This window comes from Octodon degus, unplaced genomic scaffold (assembly GCF_000260255.1).
Source record: "Octodon degus isolate 3935 unplaced genomic scaffold, OctDeg1.0 scaffold00033, whole genome shotgun sequence".
In the NCBI taxonomy this organism is placed as follows: Eukaryota; Metazoa; Chordata; class Mammalia; order Rodentia; family Octodontidae; genus Octodon; species Octodon degus.
Window position 1 is genome coordinate 8,353,740 of NW_004524609.1, and position 23,613 is coordinate 8,377,352.

Consider the following 23,613-nt stretch of genomic DNA (forward strand, 5'->3'; position numbering starts at 1 on the left):
TCTTCCTCTTCCTCTTCCTCTTCCTCTTCCTCTTCCTCTTCCTCTTCCTCTTCCTCTTCCTCTTCCTCTTCCTCTTCCTCTTCCTCTTCTTCTTCTTCTTCTTCTTCTTCTTCTTCTTCTTCTTCTTCTTCTTCTCCCTCGTCCCTCCCTCCCTCCCTTCCTCCCTCCAGGATAAAGGGATCAGTGGGATAGAATAGAAGTCTATCCAGGCATGGTGGTTCATGCCAGTAATATCAGCACTTGGAAGGCTGGGGCAGGAAAGACTGTTGCAAGTTTGAGACCAGCCTGGGCTATAAAGTGAGCTCACAGCCAGCCTGAACTGCAGAGTGAGACTCTGTCTCAAAAAAAAAAAAAAAAAAAGAATACAAGTTTAAAATCATATCACAATGAAGAATAATAAAAATAATCTTTCAAGTTTATCAGGTTAGTGACTCATTCAATAAACAATATTGGAAAAAATCAAAGTACTTTAACAACATTTATGTGGGGGTTTTTTTGTTTTAAAATAGAAAACAGTTTCAGAGCAAAGGGACATTGGCCTTAACTGACCCATGTTACTGCCAAAATTAAATCGAAGCCCCATTTTCTTCATCTGCAGAGTAAATGGCACTTTACTATGATTTTCATAAAAGTTAATGAAAAACCCCATATAAATCACTTTGCAGAGCTCAGAGTACATGCTAAAATGAACTTCACTGAAGGTAAAATGACCTCAGTGGCCCTTCTTTTATGTTTAGCTTTTAAGGTTTCTGTCTTTTGTAAAAATTATTTTTACATCTCTAAAATAATTCTTAATCAAAACAAATAGACCTCTATGAAATGCAACTGCTAACTTTAAAGCTTTTAAAAATATATAAAACTATATTTCTTAGAATATGTAGCACAAAGTGTTCATTCAGCTATAAGTTATTTTATTACAGGATACTGACTTGTGAACTTAGTACACTTTCCAGTTTTTTTCCTCTTACTTTAGTTAAATCCTGTGCCAGTGTGTATAAACTATGTAAATTCCCTGCATAGATAAATTCATCAGGCTTTTAGCCTAGATGTTCTTTCCTCATAATACAAATATGGAATACAAGCCATTGTTCATATCCGAGTCATCTTAAAAAACAAAGGAAACTGCATTTTTCATTGTATGAACCTATTTTGGAAAATTAGTAGACCCATAAAATTTCTAGAAGAATTTTACTACAGATTCCTCAAGATTAATGTAAAGGAGGAAAAGTTACATTATTTGCACTATTTTTAATGCAAATAAGTTTCAGAACTTGCACACTGAATTTTTCCCATTTTTTGCAATAAAGTCAGTGAAATAATTAAATTTACCTTTTAAGACTTCTACTTTTTCAGACTTTCCTTTATATTCCTTCTTAACATTTCTGATTCTGTAATAACATAGAGGTGCTTAGTCAACACAGGTAAAAAGGGCATAGAACAGGAACAAGCCTAGTTAGAGTAGGAGGTATCAAGCCATTGCCTCAGTCATGACGACATCATCAGCCTACTTAAATGATAAATACTTATATTCAATTAATCATTTTCTCTGAAATATAAAAATTAAAAACTCTCTAGAAATTTAAAATTAAAACGCCAACATTTTGCTTAGAAAGGAGACGAACGCCCTGCAGTGTGCTTTTCCTCTAGTTTTAGGCTCCTGTGAAGTTCTTTCTCCTGTTCGTGGAGTCATCATCAACCATTATGTTCTTTTCTCCCCACGCTTTGCGCCTTGGCCAGACCCTTCGCTTTTGCATTTTCCACGACATTCTCTCTGGTTGCTTCTTTTGAACTCAATGCTTAAGAGACAATTGGATTTTTCACCCTTCTTTACCTAAGTCTCAAAATAACATATAAACCAATCGTCTCCTCCTTCCTGACTTGTCTTTTCTTCCTTGCTTGTGTCCTGATGTCTGCACCGCCCACTCTAGGGAACTTCACGTTGAAAGTATGAGTTGCTTCCCAGTTACCAAGTGAAAAGAAATGCTTTCCCATATTTGCTTTATTGGATTGAGTCCCTATTGCCACCTTTCTCCTGTTAGATGGGTCTACATTCCAAATGTTCTCCTATATGTTTATTCTTTGTTTCTTACTAAGGTCCTTTCATTTCACTGTACACAGCATTTTTTTGTGTTTTACAATGGATTGTCTCATTCTAGGTTTGCTCTTTGTCTCTCTGTCCCTGTCTCTCTGTCTCTGTCTCTGTCTCTCTGCCTCTGTGTCTCTGTCTCTGTCTCTGTCTCTCTCTCTCTCTCTCTCTCTCTCTCTCTCTCTCTCTCACACACACACACACACACACACACACACACACACGCACTTTTAAATAAGTGATTACCTACTTGAAAAAACATTGGCATCCAAACAAAACTCCAGCTTGAGCGCCCCCTTGAAGAGTCACATTAATTGATGAGGAATGAAGGCTGAGGCTCGGGATGCTCTGAAAGCTCCCCACACGGTGCTAATGTGAGCCCTGCTTTGGGAAGCTGGACAGCTCATGTTATCACTTCCTACACCTGGCCCCCCACCACTGTGGAGCATGTGAAACACGCATTCCTCTCTTGTCTTAATTCTTACACAGACTCATCAATCATCTGTCCTGTTATGATGCCTTGTAAAATTTAATTCGGTAATAGTTATAACCTTAGATTTTTTTTTTCTCATAGAAATTATAATTTTCATTTAGTCGCTTGTCAATTCTGTTTTTGTCTACTACCTATAGTTCTTTTCCCTACTTCCAGATTCCCCGCTAGAACTCACATTCCACACAGAAAGTAGGAGGATGTCTGTCTGTCTGTCTGTCTGTCTGTCTGTCTGTCTTTCTTGTATTTTAGGGAAGGGCCTACAGGGTGTTCAGAGTCTCACTACTGGATCGGACTCATAGTGATCCGCCTGTTTACAGCCTCCCAAGAGCTGGGATTACAGGTGTGCACCACCACGCCCAGTCTCAATTGCTGTCTCAGTGCTCTCCAGGGGCGGAGCTGGCATGGCAAGTCCGGGGATTGAACCCCTGGCCCCTGCACCTGCTTGCAGGCACTTTAATCCACTGAGATATTTGGCCAGCCCATGGAAGATTTATTTCCCCTGTTGTTCTATTCACTTGTCTACACTCTTCAGGATTTCTTCATGAGCCTTAGAGGGAAAGTCAAGGCTTTTCTGAACAAAGCAAATTCTCATGGTCTTTCCAGGGACCTCTTTCAGCTTCCTCTGCTTCGTGTCTTATGCGCCAGGATAAGCAAAGCACCTGTCATATCTTGCATGAAGGTTAGAGCGCTTTGCTTTTATTTTCCTGATGCAAGGGCAAATGTACCACCTACATGCATTTGCATTGTCACATACACAAATGCACATATGCACTCATTAACATCATCTTATCCCACTTGTCCTTAAAAAGTATGCTCACTGCAGCCCTGTTTGTAAGAGCCAAGTGTTGGAGACAACTAGAATACCATTCAGAGGGCTGGCCAAATAGCTCAGTGGATTAAAACGCCTGCAAGCAGGCACATGGACCAGGGGTTCAATCCTCAGGCCTGCCATGCCAGCCCCACCCCTGTGGCACACTGAGACGGCAATTGAGACTGGACGTGGTGGCGTGCACCTGTAATCTCAGCTCTTGGGAGGCTGTAAATAGGAGAATCACTACAAGTCTAATCTAGTAGTGAGACCCTGAACACCCTGTAGACCCTTCCCTAAAATAATACAGAAAAAAATAGAATACCATTAAGTGTCAAAAGGGATAAGGTGATTCATGCCTTAAAATAGCATAGAGAAGTTAAAACTGGTACATTAGTTTCTTCTTATCAATACAAATAGAGCTCAAAAAATATTGCTGAGTGTAAAAGCAATGTAGAGCAACATAAGCACAATACCATGTCATCTGTAGATTATTGTAGAAGCACACAGAGAAGAACATGAATGAAGCATTATGGGTAAGAGAGAGTCAGTTGTGAATGACGAACAGATCTTTTTATGGAACTAAGACTGTGATTCTGGTCAGAACTCTGCAAGCTCTCTTATATACCCCTTGATACACAAAGCACAAAGACTACCAGGGAAAGGGAAATCATTCATTTTCCCTGAAACACAGACCTCATGAGAAAAAATGAATCAATCCCTTAGTACTTTTCATATCCATAACAAATTGAAGCCACACATTAGGACTGATTGGGATAAGTTCAGCATGCTCTAGTGGTGGGGGAAGGGGAATGATATTACTAAGAAGGGTCAAGTGAAGAAGGAAGACAGACTTAAGGGTCAGAAATTTGGGGAAAAGGGCAGCTTTAAACTGCTCTGTGGCTCTAGAACCAGTTTCAGAAAATTACTATGATTTTCACAATAATATAGTTGTATTTTTGTGTTCTCAGCTGATATAAAGGGAGTGATGTGACTGGAATTGACACTTCGGGGATCATTTCTCACTGGGCCTTTGTCATTTGGATAAGTAGCTCCCACAAGCCCGATATACTAGCTGGTAGGACGTGTGGCCTCTTTTCCCCTCAGAAAGCTTAGCAGGAGGAAGGACAGACACCAGCTAGGCAGGCAAAGCATAGGTAAACAGCTTCAGCCTATCTATGCTCTTTGTCTTACAGAAGAACAGCACATTTCACTTCCTGTATTCTCCCTCTCCTCTGCCTCCTGTTATCTCAGTGGTAGCCAGATGCTAAGAGTGCGGATTCCATAGCCAGCCTGTGTAGATGCCAGCCCCAGTTCTCCAGTTACAAGTCATGTGACACTGGAGGGAGGATTTCACCATTTTGTACTTTGCTTTTCTTTTTTGCCAAATGAGGAAAATGAAATACAGGCTTTGAAAGCTTTTTGTGAGAATTAAATGCATACCCGGAACATTGTAAATACTGTATGAAGACACAATACACAAAAAAGTTAATATTTAATTATCTGTTCCTTTAAATTCATTTCAAACATAGTAGAAAAATCTGGAGGTTTTTAAAAATCCATAATACTTGTGCGCAATTCGATATCCTTGGACTTGAAGCTGCTGAAAGGATTACCTGAAAACAGATACTCTAAGCGTTCCTCATAGGATTCTGCTATCCTACTAAATTGTATGGCAACCCTAAGAAGTTCAATGTTTGTTTTATTTCATAGAAAATACTGAGCCTCAGAGACTATTACTTACTTTTCCAAAATTGCACATCAAATAGGAGATAAGAATGGTGTTAGGATGTAAGAATCCTTACAAATTACATCACCTACCATAACACAAAAGCTGGGTGGAACTACAAAAGACAAGAGTTCAGAGAATGGAAACAACAAATACAAAGGAGGGCAGGGCACAGATGACAGAGGTGGGGAAGTAAAGATAGCAAGGGACGTGGACACTGCATGGTGGCAAACAAAGGAAATTTTCTTCTCCGTAGTTAGGAGAAATTGGGGATGATGGCGGTGGAACAGTTTAGTAATGCTGACAGAGACAAGCCCCTTTTGCTTCAGGCTCATCCTCCTGCTGGAGGTTAACGAGTCTTCAGCCAAGTGAGCCCATGTTACCAGAACTATGAACGTCAGTGAGTACCTGATGGCGTCTTTTCCTTGGAATTCAGGGGCGATGGCTTCGAAGTAATCATCAAAGTGACGCTCAGGTTCTACCTCTTTCTCAAAGACCTTATTATCAGTTTTTCGGTGTTGGAAACAAGACGATGAGTTCAGGCAAAATAGTGGAGAATAACGGCGTTCGTAGCCATCTAATTAACCAGGAGGCAACATAGTATCAGATCCGTAATGCTGAGAGAATGAACAGAGAAGCCCAAAGACTAGTGCAAAATGCCTTGAACTTTCAAATACGGTGGAAAAGTTATTTTCCTTTTCATGTCCCATTATTCATAAGAAAACTTAATGAAGTGAACAACGAAAACTTAAAGGAAATAACACGGAAAACATGTAACAGAACTTTCAGCAAAACATAAACTAAAGGTTTGAACAATATATGATCTAAAAGATATTTGGAAGAATGGATAAAATTAAGTATTGTATGGCACATAAAATTAGAAATATGTTTGAGAGTAATACAGTTCTCAATTATATTCAGTACACTTGAATATAATTTGAAATCTGTGCTGACATATAAGGATATGTCTTTATCTTTAATAAAAAGATGTATATCTTTAGTAAAAAGATGTGTAATGAAATTACACTTCTGGATAAATATGGTTATGTTATAATTGTTTTTCCAAATTTAAAAGAATGAAGTGGTACTTATGACCTTTGATGGAGTATACATCAAAAATACATATAAACATATAAGACAATCTTAACTATATTCAAAATGGAGGAAATATAAAAAATAGAGTAACAAATAAGGTCATGCATAGATAAAAGCATTCTGATACTATTTTATATGAAGAATTTGGAATTTATGTAAAATTCAGTTGATAAAGAAAACTACACAATTAATGTAAATATACAAAATGTTAGACTAATGCCAATCAAGTGTTTATCAGAGAACATGTCCACTGTGTAATGGCCCAGGGCCAGCCAAACTATAGCAAGAACTAGTTTCTTTCAACTTATTCTGATACACATCCTAAGTATCACTATTCAAAAGACTTTTAAAGATACTTGATAAACTGGCCAGCCAAATAGCTCAGTGGATTAAAGCACCTGTTTAGGCAGATGAAGTGACCAGGGTTCAAACCCTCATGTGCCATGCTGGCTCCGTTTCCGAAGCGCACTGAGATGGCAATTTAGGCTGGGCATGGTGGCGTGTGCCTGTAATCCCTGCGCTTGGGAAGCTGAACACAGGCAGATCACTACAAGTCTCATCTACATAGTGAGACCCTGTAGACCCTTTAGACCCTTACTAAAAAATACAAAAAAAAAAAAGAAAAGATACTTGTAAAACTAACATTATTTAATTACTATGTAATTATAATGTTTGATACGTAGTATTATCATGCAAGTATAATATACCACCATGTGAAGTTAGAAGAATAACTTTTTACATGAAAACTCCTTTGAACTATTAAAACTACGAAGTAGACAAAAAGAATTCATTTGGACTGAGATGAAAACTACTCTTTTTCACCTCTAAAAATATGTTTCTATAACCTTAAGAAAAACTAGGCAGTGTAATCAGTATCTATGGAGGTCAGAGCAAAATACACTAGTACTCACAGGGTAAAATCCTGTCAGAGTAGAGTGCTAACAGCAAGTAGATAAGACCATCAAGAGCTAACATGGCAAATGTCGCTAGCATTGTATAAGAATCTCCCGAAGAGTCAGGGAAAGTTACACCATTCATGTTGTAATCCTCATAGATAATCTAAGAGATAAGCAAAAATAACAATAAAAATATAAATTGGAAAATACATAATTTGGCATAGTATCAAGAGTTATTATTTTACTAACTAGCTTTTTCAAGAATCCCTTACTAGTTATCTATCAAACATTTAAGAAGCAAAGCTATTCATTAATATATTTCTATTGCATAGTGACTAAAAGAATATCAAAGGAGGTACTGTTTTTTAAAAAATACAGTTTGCTCAGTATAAAAATTTATATTAAAATTCATTTGTTTGTTTTCATCAAGTTGTCAGGAAATATTTATTTAATGTAACAAATGACATGAAAATTTTCAATTGATACAAAAGGATTTCATAGAAAAGGAAAATCTTATTAACTAATTTTATCAAAACTAATAGGGCCAGGGAATAAGCGCTTCCCTGGCAAGCGCAAGGGCCTGAGTTCAATCCTCAGTTCTGAAAAAAAAAAAAAATTAAGAACCTTTCTTCATAAAAATTGCCATTAAGAAATAGCTGAAAATATATGATATCTAGCAGTATATTATGAACTCCTAAAAACTTTAAGGAAAATTCAGGAGAAAAGTAAGTAAAACCCTGGACGGGCAATGAACAAAAGGGAAAAATCCAAATAGGCACCAAACATGAAAAGGTGTCCGGCTCCCTCAGTAACTAGAAAAGGCATAGTAATAACCATGAGAATGATTATTAATATGAATGATTTGTGTCACCACAAATTAAAATGACACAGTTTGGAAAACTTTGTCATGCCAAATGTTAGTGAATATTTAGAAAAATTGGAAAACTGAAGCTTTAGTATGAAAATAAGTTGATGCAATCACCTTGAAAAACAATATTTGTGACAGCTACTAAGATGAAGATTTCATCTTCACAGGACACACTACCTAGCAGTAGGAAACATGTTCAAGAACCTTTGTTGTAGAGTTTTTTTAAGTCATCAGAATCTACAGCTCAGTAGTGGAGCTCTTGCCTACCATGTGAGACCCTGGACTAACTGCTAGCACTGCAGTCAATCAATCAATAAAGTAAATCTTCAAGATTAGAAACTAATGTCACTTGTCAGGAAGAAAACTGATAGCATATTTACACAATAGAATGTGACGCAACCCTTCACTAAAGTTACACAAATACTACAAATGATATCTAAAATTATAATGTGGAATGAAAAAAGCCAAATTCCCAAAATATATTTTATGCAATATAACTTATATAAGAGTCAAAATAAGCAAAACTAAAAACTTATATCCTGAAACACAAACAGGGTATGATGAAAAGCAGGAAAGTGATTGTCATAAAATATTAACTTTTGGAGACTGGAATGTTTAACATCATTCTATTTTTTCATCTAGTTCATGGATTTAAATTTGCTTTATAATCATTTATGTTTATATCTGATTGATGATTGATTTTAAATGCTTTTATAATAGGTTTACTTAGCAAGTTGAGTAACTTAGCAGGATGCTTTTATTGTGTGAAAGGAAATATTTGTATGTAGGAAAAAAATCTGGAAGAAATACCTCTAAAGGAAAATACATGTTAGTGGTGAAAGTCTGGAAAATTTTATAATTTTAGTTCACTTGTGAGATGACAACTTTTCTACAAGAATAGTAAAAACATTTTCAAATTAGCTTCAAAGTGGACAAACTGGGCCGGCCAAATAGTTCAGTGGATTAAAGTGCCTGCAAGCTCTGGGGAGAGGGGGTCAATCCCCAGGCCTGCCATGCTGGCCCCGCCCCTGGGGCATGCTGAGAGAGCAACTGAACCTGGGCATGGTGGCGCATGCCTGTAATCCCAGCACTTGGGAGGCTGTGAACAGGAGAATCACTACAAGTCTGATCCAGTAGTGAGACCCTGAACACCCTGTAGACCCTTCCCTAAAATACAGCAACAAAAAAAGTGGAAAATCTACATACAAATTAACTAACTGATTTTACCTGTGTCATTCCAGAAGTAAAGGCAAAAGGGCTACAAATACTCAAAATCCACTCCAGGGATGAAGGAAGTTGTCTATGAAATGAGGTGAATCCCATACACCCCCAAAAGAGTGTAAGGAGAAACACAATCAAATTGGCAAGAACAGCTTTCTGTAACAGCACACTCATCAGGAAAGCTAAGGTTACCTGAAAGAGAGGACATTTAGCTGTTAAATGTATTTAGTTCACTGAGAATTGTTGGTGGCAAAATAAAATAAATGCCTTGTAATATAAAGACAATTATCAATGAGAAAGTGATGGAATTGTTAAGGTGTAATGGTTCTGTCCTGCTCTTTACCCTTCTTTCCAACAGGAGCTGTATGGGCCCCACTTCCATGCTGGGCTTTTGTTGCTAAGGAGGGGGTGGAGGAGACCAGAAGGAGATTGGACCAGGATAGAGTAGAAGTCCAGACTTGGAAAAACTGAAGGAAGCTAAATTAATGCACTAAGGAAAGGCATCTATAGCCTATGCAGAAAACATTGATAGTCTTTGTTCAGAAAAGGAAGAAAAGAACAAATAAAAGGAAGAAATGTTGTGAATGGAGAGCTTTAAGGAAAAAACATGTAAAGAAAAATTTTCAACAATAATCTAGAAAATCTGAGGTAGTTTTAAACTCAAGACCATGTTTCTTTCTGACACATCCTTTGATTAATTCAGATTTTTCCACAAAAGAGCATCCAGTTTCATGTGGACTTAAGTCATTCTCTCACATCAATAGTTATTTTTTTTTTAATCAAGCAAGCTCACACACATATGGCATGAAAGGTGTAATGACACTTGTACTAAAGACATCAACATGTGTGACAGATAGCTAAGACTGACAATGGAAAAAAATAGCAATAAATGCATGAACTTACCAAAGATAAGCCATATAAGAAAAAAAGTGTAAATATGACCATAAAACCAGTCATGACGATAGCTTGGGTGGCTGTTATGATAATTGTAATGAGTAGGGAAATAATGAAGATGAAGCCAGCATAAATTAAACCCCAGGAGAGCCTAAATAAAGATAAAATTATGAAAATTATTTAACTTCATTGAGAAATATCTACATAAAAGCATCTAACAAATAATACGACAGTTGCATTAGTCACCTAGGTTAATAAATACGGTAATTATAATGCGACAGAAGCAGGGCTGGGGAGATAGCTCAATAGACTAAGCACTTGCCCGGCAAGCGCAATGTCCTGAGTTCAATCTCTGGGACCACCAAAAAGAAAAAAATATAATAATAATAATGATAATAATAATGTAACAGAAGTCCGTAATGCACCTCTTACCTGACCTCAATAATCTATCTTTCTCCCACTAAGGTAACCACTTCTCTAAATACATTGTTTATAATTCCTATGAATCTGATTGTGTCTACCACTGAGAGGTAATAGATACTGAATAAGTATAAGTAAGCACTAATGGGGAAGGACACTATAATTCAGTGAGTGATTACAAACAAGAGCACGTTCTTGCTGGTACCTACCATGAGGCATCAGCTCTCTGTGTATATACTATATAAATACTGTAAAAATGTTTAAACTTCAATGCTATATGTATTCCTCTACTATTTGCCCTTCTTAGTCAGCATAAAGAATATCATGTTCTGCTTTATAATATTTCATTATATCACCATATGCTAGTCTTTGGCCCATGAATATTCATGTTGTTTCTCACTTGTCTTCTCATTACAATGTTGTCAAGAATATTCTTCTGTTTGACTATTAGGGAAAATGCATGGAAATATAATTAAAGAGAAATTGCTGAATTAAAGATTGTATCTTCACAAAAACAAACAAAGTGCTGGACACAGTGGTGCAGACTGATAATCTTAGCACAAAGGAGGATCACAGTGGATTCAAGGCCAGCCTGGTCTACACGGTGAGTTCAAGCCTGAGTTGCACAGTCAGATTCTGAATCAAAAAATCTCTGTATCTTCAGCTTTAGTTAATATTTCCAAATTGTCCGACTTATAGAATAAAATGATACTTAGCAGCTGCTGGTCAACTGAGTAACTCTACTGTCAGGGGCACGTGATAGTGTGATCCTTCCTGAGGGTCTCTGTATAAATGCATCTCTACTCTATTTATGGAAGTAGTAGAAAATTGAAATTTTATAACTCTATTAAGCCCATTCCATTCTTCCCAGTCCTTCTCATAATTTCTTAAATTGATATAAATTATGATATGCCTTTACATATTTGCACTGCTTTGCTTTGGATATGTTTCTGTTCACACTTTCACAAAGTATTTGTTAAGAAGTATTATGTAATATTTGCTCTAACAGACTATGGGGTGCATTAGTCCAAATTTCTTTTTCTACAAATATGAAAATTGAATATTGATCTCTGCTATGTTAATAGGCTTATCCACAGTCAAAAATAAATTAGTAGCAAGGAACAGATCAAACTAGAGACTTTTGTTCTTTTTACATAGTCATTTTCCCATTTAAAGCTTCATAATTATTAATTCAACAGCCAAAACTGCAACACAAGTAGTAATACTAAGACCTGGTATCAGTAAGCCTTAGTAGAACATGTTTATGCTGCATTTGCTGCTTATTTGACTTATTTTTAATTTTCTTGAGATCACAATATTTTGGCCGATATTATACATATCAGCACTTATTAAAAGTCCAACACATTCTGAAGAATTCACTTCCTGAATACAGAAGGAAACTACTTTTAAAAAGAATGGAAAATCTACAGTGTAGGAGCATTACAAGTGAAAGAAATGAAACATTACCTAGAAAAAGGAACCAGTTACAGGGTGGACTTAAAAAACGCTAATAAATCTATGAAAAGCTTCTGGCCGAAAACCAAGTAACTCAGACATAACATTTAAAAGGGAAATACTGGCCACATTTTGCATTTATGACATTAGGAAGAAAAAGTCATAAAATATATTTCCAGTAGATATATATCACTTTGTGGAAATGTTTCGGGGGCCGAGGAGATGGCTTAGTAGAATAAGCACTTGCCTGGCAAGCACAAGGGCCTGAGTTCAATCTCCAGTACTGAAAAAAAAACTCTTTAGGAGCCAGGGAGATGGCTCAGTGGAATGAACTGGCAAGTGCAAGGCCTGAGTTCAATCCCTTCTAACAAACTCTGTAGGTGGCTAAAAATCCATTTCACTTCCCCATTTCCATTGCAAAAAGTCCTTCTCTCCTTTTTAAAGATATGACTACCTCTTTTTGTGTTTTTCAGTTCATACAAATTAAAAATCTCTGGATCAGAGTCAATGACAAAGTTGGACAAAGAATAAGTGCCAAAAATCCTGTTCATTAAAGTAATGGCCAAAAATTTCCCAACATGGAAAAAGATTTGACATACAGTAAGTGAGGCATATAGAACTCCAATTAGCTATGACCAAAATAAATCTACACCAAGCTATGTAATCATCAAGATTTTAGAAATTCAGCACAAGAGCAAAATATTAAAAGAGGCTAGAGAAAAGAAACAAATCACCTGCAAAGGAAAGCCCATTAGTGTCACAGCAGAGTTTTCAACACAAACTCTTAAATCATTAAGAGGTTGGAGTATAGTGTTTCAGGTCCTGATAGAAAACAACCTCCAACCGAGATTGATGTACCCTACAAAATTACCTTTCAAAATCAATGGAGAAATAAGATACTTCTATAATAAAGAAGAAAAGAAGAAATTCTAGATAACCGAAACAGCTCTACACAGTGTTCTGAAGTATCTGTTAGAAAGAGATAATAAAGGCCACAATTCCAAGAAAACCAATAGAGAGAAGCCACCAGGCAGGTCAAGCAATTCTAGAGAAGGACAATACAGGAAACCAACAGCAGGAAAATAATATAATAAGGATAAATGAATTCATAAAAGTTATAAGCATCAGTGTAAGTGATCTCAATTAATAAAAAAATCAACTGGCAGAATCAAAAGCATCAAAATCCAATAATATGCTACATACAATAAAAAAATAACTAAAAAAGAAATTCATACACTGAAAAGTCAAAGGATGGAAAACAATACTCCGTGTGACAAGAGTGCAGAAAAAAGCAGCAGTGGCTATACTATTTGCAGACAAGGTAAACTTTAAGCCAAAACTGATCAAAAGAGATAAAAAAGGTCACTATATACATGTTAAGGGAAAACTCCAAGAAGAGATAAAATCAAATGTAAATGTAGCAAATACAAGTGTGCCCAACTACATAAAACAAATATTAGTAAATATTAAACATCAAATAAGCACCAGCACAATTATAATGGGAACCTCCTCTGATAGAAATACATTAACTAGATAAAATTATCCATAAAGAAATTTTATAACTAAATCAAAACTGTAAACAAATGGTCATAGTAGATGTCTATAGGGTGTCCCACCATATAGCATATCAGTACAGATTTTTCAGAGCTACACATTGGATATTCCACAAAATACACCACATAGTAGTTCACAAAATATGCTTAACTAAGTGTGAAGCAATAAAAATTATCCTATGTATATTATCTGGCCATAGTGCAATAAAATTGGAAATAAATGACAAAAAGAAACACAAGAACTTCATAAAATGCATGGAAATTAAGTAACACTCTCCTGAACAGCTGATGGGCCACAGATGAAATAAAATTAAATTCTATCTGAAATTAAGAGATAATGCTGATATAACATACCAGAATAAATGGAAGTCAATGAAATCACTCCTAAGAGGGAAATTTATAGTGGTGAATTCTCTTCCAAGAAAACAGCGAATCTCAAATAAACAACCTAATATTGAACCTCATACTTCTAGAAAAAAATAAAAGAACAAGTCAAACCCAAAGCTCATAAAAGGGAGGAAATTATAAAGATCATAGCAGAAGTTAATGAAATTAAAATAAAAAAATTCAAAGAATCAATGAATTGAAGAGTTGGTTCTTGGAAAAATTAAAATTGATAAACCGTTACCTGGCCTTATCAAAAAAGGAAAGATTCAAATTCACACAATTAAGAATGAAAAGAATGAAGTCACAATAGAAAATTGGAAATCCAGAAGATCATCAATACATATTCCCAGAACTTTTACACTAATAAAAAGGAGCACAGAATAAATGAATATATTCTTAGACACATATGACTTTCCAAAGTTGAACCAAGAAGATACAAAAATTCTAAATAATTCAACACTAGTAAATGAAATTGAAAATGTAATTAAAAATTTACCAACAAAGAAAAGCCCAGGTTCCAATAGATTCACTATTGAATTCTACAAGAAATTTAGAGATGAACTAATGCCATTACTCCCCAAACTCTTTAATGAAATTGAAAGGTAAGCAATACTTCCAAAGTCTTTCCTGCAAGCAAGTATTACCCTCATACCAAACCAGAGAATGTTCTAACCAAAAAAGAGAACTATAGTCTAATTTCTCTAATGAATGTACATGCAAAAATCATTAATAAGACACTACCAAATAGAATGCACAAATCATTTAGAAGATACACCATAACCAAGCAAGATTTATCCCAGGATGCAGACAAGGTTCATCATATGCAAATCAATAAATGTATTACACCATGTCAACAGAGCTAAAGATAAAAATCACATAAGCACCTCAATAGACACACAAAAAATATTTGAGAAGTCCAACATCCATTCATAATAAAATCCCTACAGAAAATTGGGATAAATAGTCTTTATCTCAATATGATAAAAGTCATCCATGACAAACCAAAAGCCAACAACATACCAAATGGACAAAATCTGAAAACTTTCATTCTAAAATCAGGAACAAGACAAGAATTTCCACTATCATGACTCCCACTCAATATAGTTCTGGCAACACCGACAGAGCAATCAGACACAGAAAGAAATAAGAGGAATAGAGAGAGGAAAAGAAGAAGTTAAATTATCATTTGCAGATGACATAATACTCTACATAGAAGGAAGACTCCAAAACCACCAAAAGACTTCTAGATTTAATCAAATTTATTTGCCAGCTGGATGCATAATCAGCACTCAAATTCCTGTACATAAATAACAAACTCACTGAGAGGGAAATTATGGAAACAGTACCTTTCACAATAGCATAGAAAATCTGAAAGTTGGGAATCAGTCTAACAAAGGAAGTAAAAGATCTCTGTATTGAAAGTGAGTACACTCTGAAAAAGGATATTGAAGAAAATATCAGAAAATGGAAAGTCAATATTGGATTATTTTTGAATTCATGCATCTACAATATTCAAATGGCAATGGAATACCCCTCTCCGACAAAACTAAATAAAGAAAGGGGATACAAAGGAAGGACCATTTTGTATCTGTATATACAAAATAGTTAAGATAGATATACAGCTACTTTCTCTTAATTCATTGAGAAGAAAGATTTGTACTAATAGTGTTTGGACAGGCTATCATGTTTGCATCTTGTATTATGAATAACCACTATGAAGACAACAAGATGCAATGCATTAATTATTGAAACTGTCCTACTAATCAGTTTTGAAACTGTCTCTTTGCTATTTGTTTCTCAATAAAATTAATTTAAAAAAAAAGAAAATGGAAAGTCATTTCTTCTGTTGGGTAGGAAAAAGCAACATAGTGAAATGCCATACTCCCAACTTTTTTACACAGATTTAATGCAATCTTAATCAAAATACTACAAGCACACCTCACAGAAATAGAGAAAAAAAATCCCAAACTTCCTTTGGAACCAGAAGAAACCTAAAATAGCAAGAACGATTCTGGGCAACAAAAGGCAAGTCAGGAGGCATCACAATCCCTGACTTGAAATTATACTACAAAGCTACTGTGATAAAGACAGAATAATACTAGAGAGAGAGAGAGAAAAAAAAAGGCCAACAACAACAAAACCAGACCCAAGGGCCAGCCAGACAGCTCAGCACACAAAGTGCCTACTTGGGCAGAGTGCAGCAGCTGGAGTTCGATCCCTGGTGTGCTGTGCTGGCCTCACCCCAGGGATGTACTGAGATGATGACTGAGGCCAGGTATGGTGGTACACACCTGCAATCCCAGTGCTTGGGAGGCAGGAAACAGGAGAACCACTACAAGTCCAATCTACATAGTGAGACACTAGAGACCTTGTACCAAATACATTAAAAAAAAAAAAAAAAAAAAAAAACAGACCCAGTGATCAATAGAACAAACAACAAGGAACAGAAATTACTCAAAACACATTCAACGATCTTACCTCTGGTAAAGGGGCCAAACGTGCACACTGAAAGAAGATAGCCTCTTCAATAAATGGTCCTGGAAAAACTTGCTCTTCACATGAGAAAGATTAAAACTAGACTCATGCCTATGACCATGCAGTAAACTTCAAAGATCTAAACACTAAAACAGAAATGCTAAATCTGCTGGAAGGGAAAATAGGTAGAATTCTTGAAGACATGGGTATAGGAAAAGACTTCATGGATAAAACCCTGATTTTATGCGAAATACTATGAATAATTAACTGGGATCTCATGTTACTGAAAAGCCTTTACTCCATGAACAAAAGCACTAATAGAGTGAAAAGACAATCCATAAAGTGTAAAAAGAGATTTAACCAGCAGTTCTTTAAAAAGCTAATATCCCAAACTTACAAAGAATTGAAAAAAAAAATCAGATTCTTCAAATTTAAAGACCTAATCCCAAAGTGAGCGTCTAAGATGAACACACACTTCTCAGAAAAAAAAGTGGAAATGTCATGCACATATAGAGAAATGTTCAGCATCACTGGCATCATTAAAGAGATGCGAATCAAACACTGAGATTCTGTCTCACCCTAGAAAGAATGGCTCTTATCAAGAAAACAACTCATACCAAATGCTGGTGGAGCTGCGAGGAAAAAGGAAACCTTTCCCACTCTTGGTAGGAGTGCAGACTGGTGCAACCACTGGAAATTAGTGTGGAGATTCCTCAAGAAAAATCTAAGACTAGAGGCCCCATTTGACCCAGCTATTCCTCTTCTTGGTATCTTCCCCAAAGAAATAAAAATGTCATGCCACAGCAATATATGTGCAGCCCTGATTATAGCAGTACGGTTTGTAATAGCTAAATGTTGGCAACAACCTAAATGCACATCAACTAATGAATGGATATAGAAGATATCATTTTTTTTATATAATCAAATAATATAGTCTCCACCATAAAGAAGGGTAAACTAGAGACATTTATATCTAGATGGAGACTATACTCAAGGGAGTAAGTTGGAAAGACTTGGATAAATACTGAACTATCTCTTTGGTGTGAGAAACTAAAAGTATAAATAAGAATAATACTTCACAATAGATATTATGAAATGGGAAGAAAATGCTAAATGTGAGCTAAGAAGGGGGAGGGAGAAAAGAAGAAAGGCAAAAGGGAAAAAATAAGAAAAGAAGGATACAATGGAAACAGAGTTTTGTAAATAAGAAGGGAAAATGGAGTTAAAAGGAGGGGACAGAACAGGGAAAAAGAGCGAAATTAATATATATCATGTACAGGTACAAATTCCCTATGATCAATGTGATCATTATGTATATCTAAAGTGTATCAACAAAACTCAATTAAAAATAAATAAAATTTTCTCTCTTAACAAAGCATATTTAACAGAAAAGTAAAAATTTCTTAGATCATAAGATTATTGCAGGGAATATGTAGCTTACAAAGGGTTATTCAATAAATATTTCATTTAAATTCCTGGTTGGTCCATAAAGAATATTTTCTTGATTTATGGGGTACACAGAGAATTACTCAATATTCAGTATTTTAAAAATGATTATGTTCTTTGAGGGTAAAATAAACAGATTATTTTTTGTTTTCCTAGGCAATACACATCCTACCACTGATCATTTTACAGTTCTGTTTTCTTGGGAGTTGAGAGTTTATATGACATGCTTTCTGTTTACTAATCTCATCTGTTTATTATTTTGCTCCTTGTTTCTATACAGTTACTCGTTTTATGATACCAACCCATGCAGCTGTATTTATATTTCACATTCACTGTAAATCATTTGTGGAGCACAAAAGATATTAAATTATGAAAGAAAGCTCCGATTAAGCCATCCCGAATGCTAGCCTGTGTGGGAACATGTTCTGGGTACATGACACAGGGTAGCACATTTAACTGTAACATGGTATTTACTTACTCCAAAAAAAAAAAAAATAAGTGTCTGGTGGCAAAGTCCCTGAACCCACTGGGCTACTTTCTTCGGCACAAGGAAGCTTGGCGAAATCAGCTGACAGCTCTCAGCAGATTAAGCAGAAGACCTGCACCAGAAGACCCTGGTCAGAGTCCCGGGTCTGGTACTTAACATCTAGATGCTGCAGGACTCTGATTCACTTTCACTTTCTTTGTTTGCAGCTTAGATGCTCAGCGTCTCTATCCCAGGCTTAGAACATTAAAGGCACCAAGAAAGTGCCCAGTAGATTGCAATCGCTACTTTCCATGGTACATTTAAATACTAAATCAAGAATTCATAATGAAGAAACAACAGCCAGCACGTTAAGTTTAAACCATGATGCCCAGAAAGAATAACATTTTTTTTCACTGCTTCACAGTTCTCTGATTATCCATTTCCACTACTGTAATCACTCACCAGAATGCTGAATCACGGAGACCCATCATTTTCATCAGATTTTTGTACATTTTTCTCTCTTTTGTAATGTCAAGTGATACAAAATATATACATGAGGAGAAGTAAATCAAGCAGAACAAAATAAATATCTCACTTTGAAAATGGTATCTAGAAATAAAAGGTAAGGTCTTCATATTTATAGCAGTGACTGACATCAACTCCTCCATCACAGAATGATTTGTTGTGACCTAAGAATTTAAGGGGACATAACATAAATTATTGAAAGGATATATACCAATGAAATCTGACTTTTTTGGAGTTGGTGACGTTCATTTATTGGTCTTAGTGCTGTATTACAGTTATACGAGATTGTAGAATTAGGGAAAGCTGGATGAAAGATAGTCACAGTGGAAACCTGAGTATGCAACATTGCTATGGTTCGAGTGTTTCTCCTCTACAATTTATGTTGCACTTTCACCCCAACTGTGTTGACACGAGAGGTATGGACCTTGGGAAGTGACAAGTAATGAGGGAGTAGATTCCCTCCTGGAACAGAGCAGTGTCACGTCAAAGAGCTGGACAAGAAACCGGGTCCCTTGGTCTTACACTTGCCAGCCCATAAAACTATGAAAAAATTCCTGTTCTTTATAAATTAACCAGGATTAGATGTTTGGTTATAACAGCACCAATGAACTAAGACAGTCAGTTTTCATCAAAAGCTTGCTGATGCTGGAGTTGATTTATATTACATGATATGATATGAAATTAACCTGAAGTTCTGTTACAGTTTTTCAGTTGAAGACTTACTTCTATAATAGCAGCATTAATGACAGTTTGCAAAGTCACAAATCCTCTATTCCAGTACATGGCCAGTTTGCATGAGAAAGCATCATATCCCTTCCAGCAATGAGCTATAAGCACAAAGAAGAGTATATTCATGGTTACAGGAGGAGAGGAGTTAGAAAACAGGAAATAAGACTCAGGGAAAGCCACCATCAAGCTTTTACTCTCGTAAAAGAGAATGAGAGTTCTTCCTAAAGTAATTTTATTTATAAAGACTAAGAATGTACAGTAAATCATAGAAAATTTTTAAAAAGATGAAAGTAAACACTCTGCTTCAATAATCCTTAAACTCCGTGCCATCTCTCAAAATAGGAAACACACTTCAGCCCTACAACTTTCTCTGTTTTTCAATGATTTCCTTCCACATGAACAAGGTTCACTCTTTCCCTTCATCTGGATCTCTGCAAGCGCAAAGACCTGGGTTTGATCCCCAATACCACATGCTGTACCAGCTCTGGAACACTGGGTGCACTGTGCCAGTCATGGAAACTGGGCATGGTGACACAAGCCTGCAATCCTAGCACTGGGGAGGCTGAGACAGGAGGAATGCTATGAGTCTGAGCTGTGAAGTGAGACCCTGTACTAAAAAAACAAAGAAACAAAAGATTTATTTAAAAAATAAAAGATTTGAAATCACTCTTTTACAATTAATCTTTTTAAAAAATCTTTTACGTATTTATTTATTTGGTACAGGGTCACTAGACAGCTGAGACGCATAGTAATCCTCCTGTCTCAGCCTCCCCAGTGCTGGGATGATAGGCATGTGCCACCCTGCCCAGTTTCAGTGACTGGCATGAAATATAGTACTGGGTATTGAACCCACATCCCTGCACTTGCCACATAGGGGCTTAGACTGCTGAACTGTCTCTTTGCTTTATTTTACTTTGTTGAGTATATAGTAAGCTCTGTGCTTTGTTATCTTCAGTTCCCAGGACTGCAAGCAGTGCAGAGTAAATATACGCATTCAGTGCATGAATAGGAAAGAACTGATTCTACTAGTCACGTCAGTTCTTTGCCTGAGGGATCTTCCAATAAATCAGTCTCTCTTCCTTGTAGCTGCCTCAATTATCACCTGAGCCACCATCAGCTCCATGGGAGGTTTTGCTACCTTCTCCATGAAACATCTGCTATACATTCTCTGGGCTGCCTTGGGAGTGTTTCTGTAGTTTGCCTTGATTAAGTGCATCAGTGGCTTGCAATCTAGGTACACAAGATGCCCCAGGACATAGCCCCTGAGTACCATTAGCTTCATTCTCGTATTGCATTGCTTTTCATGTGCTTCTTACAGTTACCTTTTTTACCTCAGGTTCTTCCCATTTGTCTTCTGTCTGAAATACAATAACACTAGCTCCTTGTATCTGATGTCATCCTGGTCTAAGACACCACAAGAGGCTTTCTTTGCACTTGCCATTAACATCTTTCCTACTACATTGGAATCTCAACGGATGTTGGGACCTATCAGTCTTTTTTAAATTTTTATTAATTTTAATGAGAAAGAAAACAATGAGACAGTTTCAAAACAGGACAATTATAATAATTAATACATTGCATATTGTTGTCTTTGTAGTAGTTACAAGATGCAGACATGATATCTTGTCTAAACATTATTAGTAAAACTCTTTCTTCTTAAACTAAGAGAAAGTAGCTGAATATCTATCCTAACTGTTTTGTATGTACATATATATCTTTTTCACTACAAAATGATCCTTCCTTTATATCCCCCTTTTTTTGTTTTGATTTATAAGAGATGGGTGTTCCATTGCTGTTAGAGAAGCTATATTTGGAGAAGTCTTTAAAGGTCCTTTTCATACTTGATACCAGTCCAAAGATCGTAGGTACTTGAATACAGCAAAATAACCCAATATAGCCCTATAGTCCATAATAGGAGTTGGTTATCAGCAGAACTGACAATTGTCTGAAGTTGTTGACTTGAGCCTTTTACAGCTCAGCATATTAATATGGCTTTACTTTTTATGTCTTGTGGTTATACTTTTCTGCTGAATGGTTAAGACCAAGTTAAAGCAAGACCTATATAACTAAAAATGTAACTTTTGTATCTGATAAGGTCGGTCAAATCTTCCTCAGGATTTACCCTGAAATTCTGTACAGCACCTTGTAGATCCTTTGTCAGAGTCAGCCATCTGCATGAGTCACAGCCCTTGCTTGACCAATTTGCTCTCTGTGAAAGCCTGAGAGATTTTTTTCTCCCTAGATGACTCTCCTTAGGCACACTATATATCCTCAATCACTTTCCTCTGTGGCCCCATAATCTTGAACAGAACATTTGTGACATCACTCAGCTACAGGATGTTATAGCACAGGTTCTCTTATGTCCTGAGTCCTCACTAACCTTGAAGGGCTAGGGCCAAAATATTGGCTATCCTTGTAGCCCTTCTTTTTCTCTATTTTTTAAAATAAAGTTTTGTTAATCTTTTTTTTTAATGTTTTTTTATTTTACAGAACGGGGGATTGAACTCAGGCCCTTGCACTTGCCAGGCAAGCGCTTATTCTACTGAGCCATCTCCCCGGCCCCTTTTTTCTCTAATTTTTGGTCTGCAAACTTTAGTTGTTAACCATCCAGAAGAGAAGCTTAATGAATATCCATGGTTGTTGGAAAATAGCAGTTCCATGTTATTATCTAAGGTGTTTGATATTCAGATAGAAAGTGATATAAGCTCAACTGCCTCTGTTACTGGGACCTATCAGTCTTAATCAACCTGAATACTTACAGCATACACCCGAGGGCTCACTTAACATATGTCGAACTATTCTACAACCTTTGACTGTAGATTTCTACCTCTAGTGGAAATATCCATTGGGGCTTGAAGTAAGTTTGAACAATAAAAAGGCCTTCTATGTTCTCAGATGCTATTTAAAGAATCTCCACTGCACATTGATTGCCAACTACTTCTTTAGCTGAAAACATGAAATTTTATGACATGAAATTTCATGTGAAAACTCACGTGACAAATCTGTTTCCTTCAAAGGTGGAACTGTATATCCTTGAAAAAATTTTAACTTGTAAGAAAAAGTATCACTGAAGATGACTCCCACAGCATATGGCATTTCCTGCATCAGCATTTTGTCCATATATGTTTTATTTGGCACCCCAATGACATTTTCTTCTGTGAATTACAAGGTAAAAGCAGACATAGAAAATGGTTGTAGAGTTTCACCAAAACAAAATGCGATATCTGCCAATGTGTTACCAGATATTGTGATTCGACTTAAACTAAAATCACTTTATATGAAATCAAATAATCTAAAAAGCATTTGGGGAGATTTAATTTTAATGTTCTAGCTTCCAGAATCAGGAGACATAACATTAGAATTAAGTGTTTACTTTTAATAATGGTAGGCATCAGGGCAAGTGTTACATACATAAATGACATTATGGTAGGATTAGTAAGAGAACTAAAAATTTAAAAAAGGAAATAGTTTTAGTTACAATACAGCCAATAATTCAAGATTTCATAGTTACAGAAACAAAGACAATTTATATAACCTTTGTATTATACTGGAAACAAGATAAAGTGTTTTTAACAGCCATAATTCTCACTTCTTAGAAATTAACAGCCAGATTATACTCAATTTTCTCATGAATGAAATACAGTATTAATTCTATTTGCCCTGACCTAGTTTAGAATGGAGGCTTTTAATGTGTTTACAAATGATACTATATACAGAAAAGATTAATTTTCAGTTATCTATATTATACTTTCCATAATTATGATTCAATAACTATGACCCAATCTTCTATTTATAGTCTTCCCCTAAGCTAGAAACAATAATTGCTGAATTTCTATATTAAAGAAATACACACACACCAGTGGATATATTCCCTCACTATTCTGCAAATGTGAAATTATAGATCTGTGGTTTCACTGTGGCCAGCAAAAGTGAGGATCTCCCCATACTAAATCTTCATCAAGATGAGAGGATTTAGAAGGACAACTGTATGACCTAAACAATTTATACTCCATTTTGATAATTATTTAGTCAGTAGCATGTATCACTGTGACTTTAAATTAATATAT

General features: G+C 36.0%; 1 protein-coding gene across 5 annotated transcripts in view; it reads right to left on the minus strand.

Annotated features, from left to right (window-relative positions):
• LOC101570776 (ATP-binding cassette sub-family A member 9) overlaps nt 1-23,613 on the minus strand; it is a 164,845-nt gene that overhangs the window by 130,908 nt on the left and 10,324 nt on the right. For all 5 annotated transcript variants that reach the window (XM_023713887.1, XM_023713886.1, XM_023713885.1 and 2 more), the window contains 8 exons: nt 22,540-22,701; nt 19,541-19,644; nt 18,755-18,981; nt 10,100-10,241; nt 9,203-9,388; nt 7,123-7,270; nt 5,525-5,693; nt 1,330-1,388 (listed from right to left, as the gene is read on the minus strand). In XM_023713887.1, the coding sequence (XP_023569655.1) occupies nt 1,330-1,388; nt 5,525-5,693; nt 7,123-7,270; nt 9,203-9,388; nt 10,100-10,241; nt 18,755-18,981; nt 19,541-19,644; nt 22,540-22,701 (1,197 nt within the window). The remainder of the gene's footprint in view (nt 1-1,329; nt 1,389-5,524; nt 5,694-7,122; nt 7,271-9,202; nt 9,389-10,099; nt 10,242-18,754; nt 18,982-19,540; nt 19,645-22,539; nt 22,702-23,613) is intronic.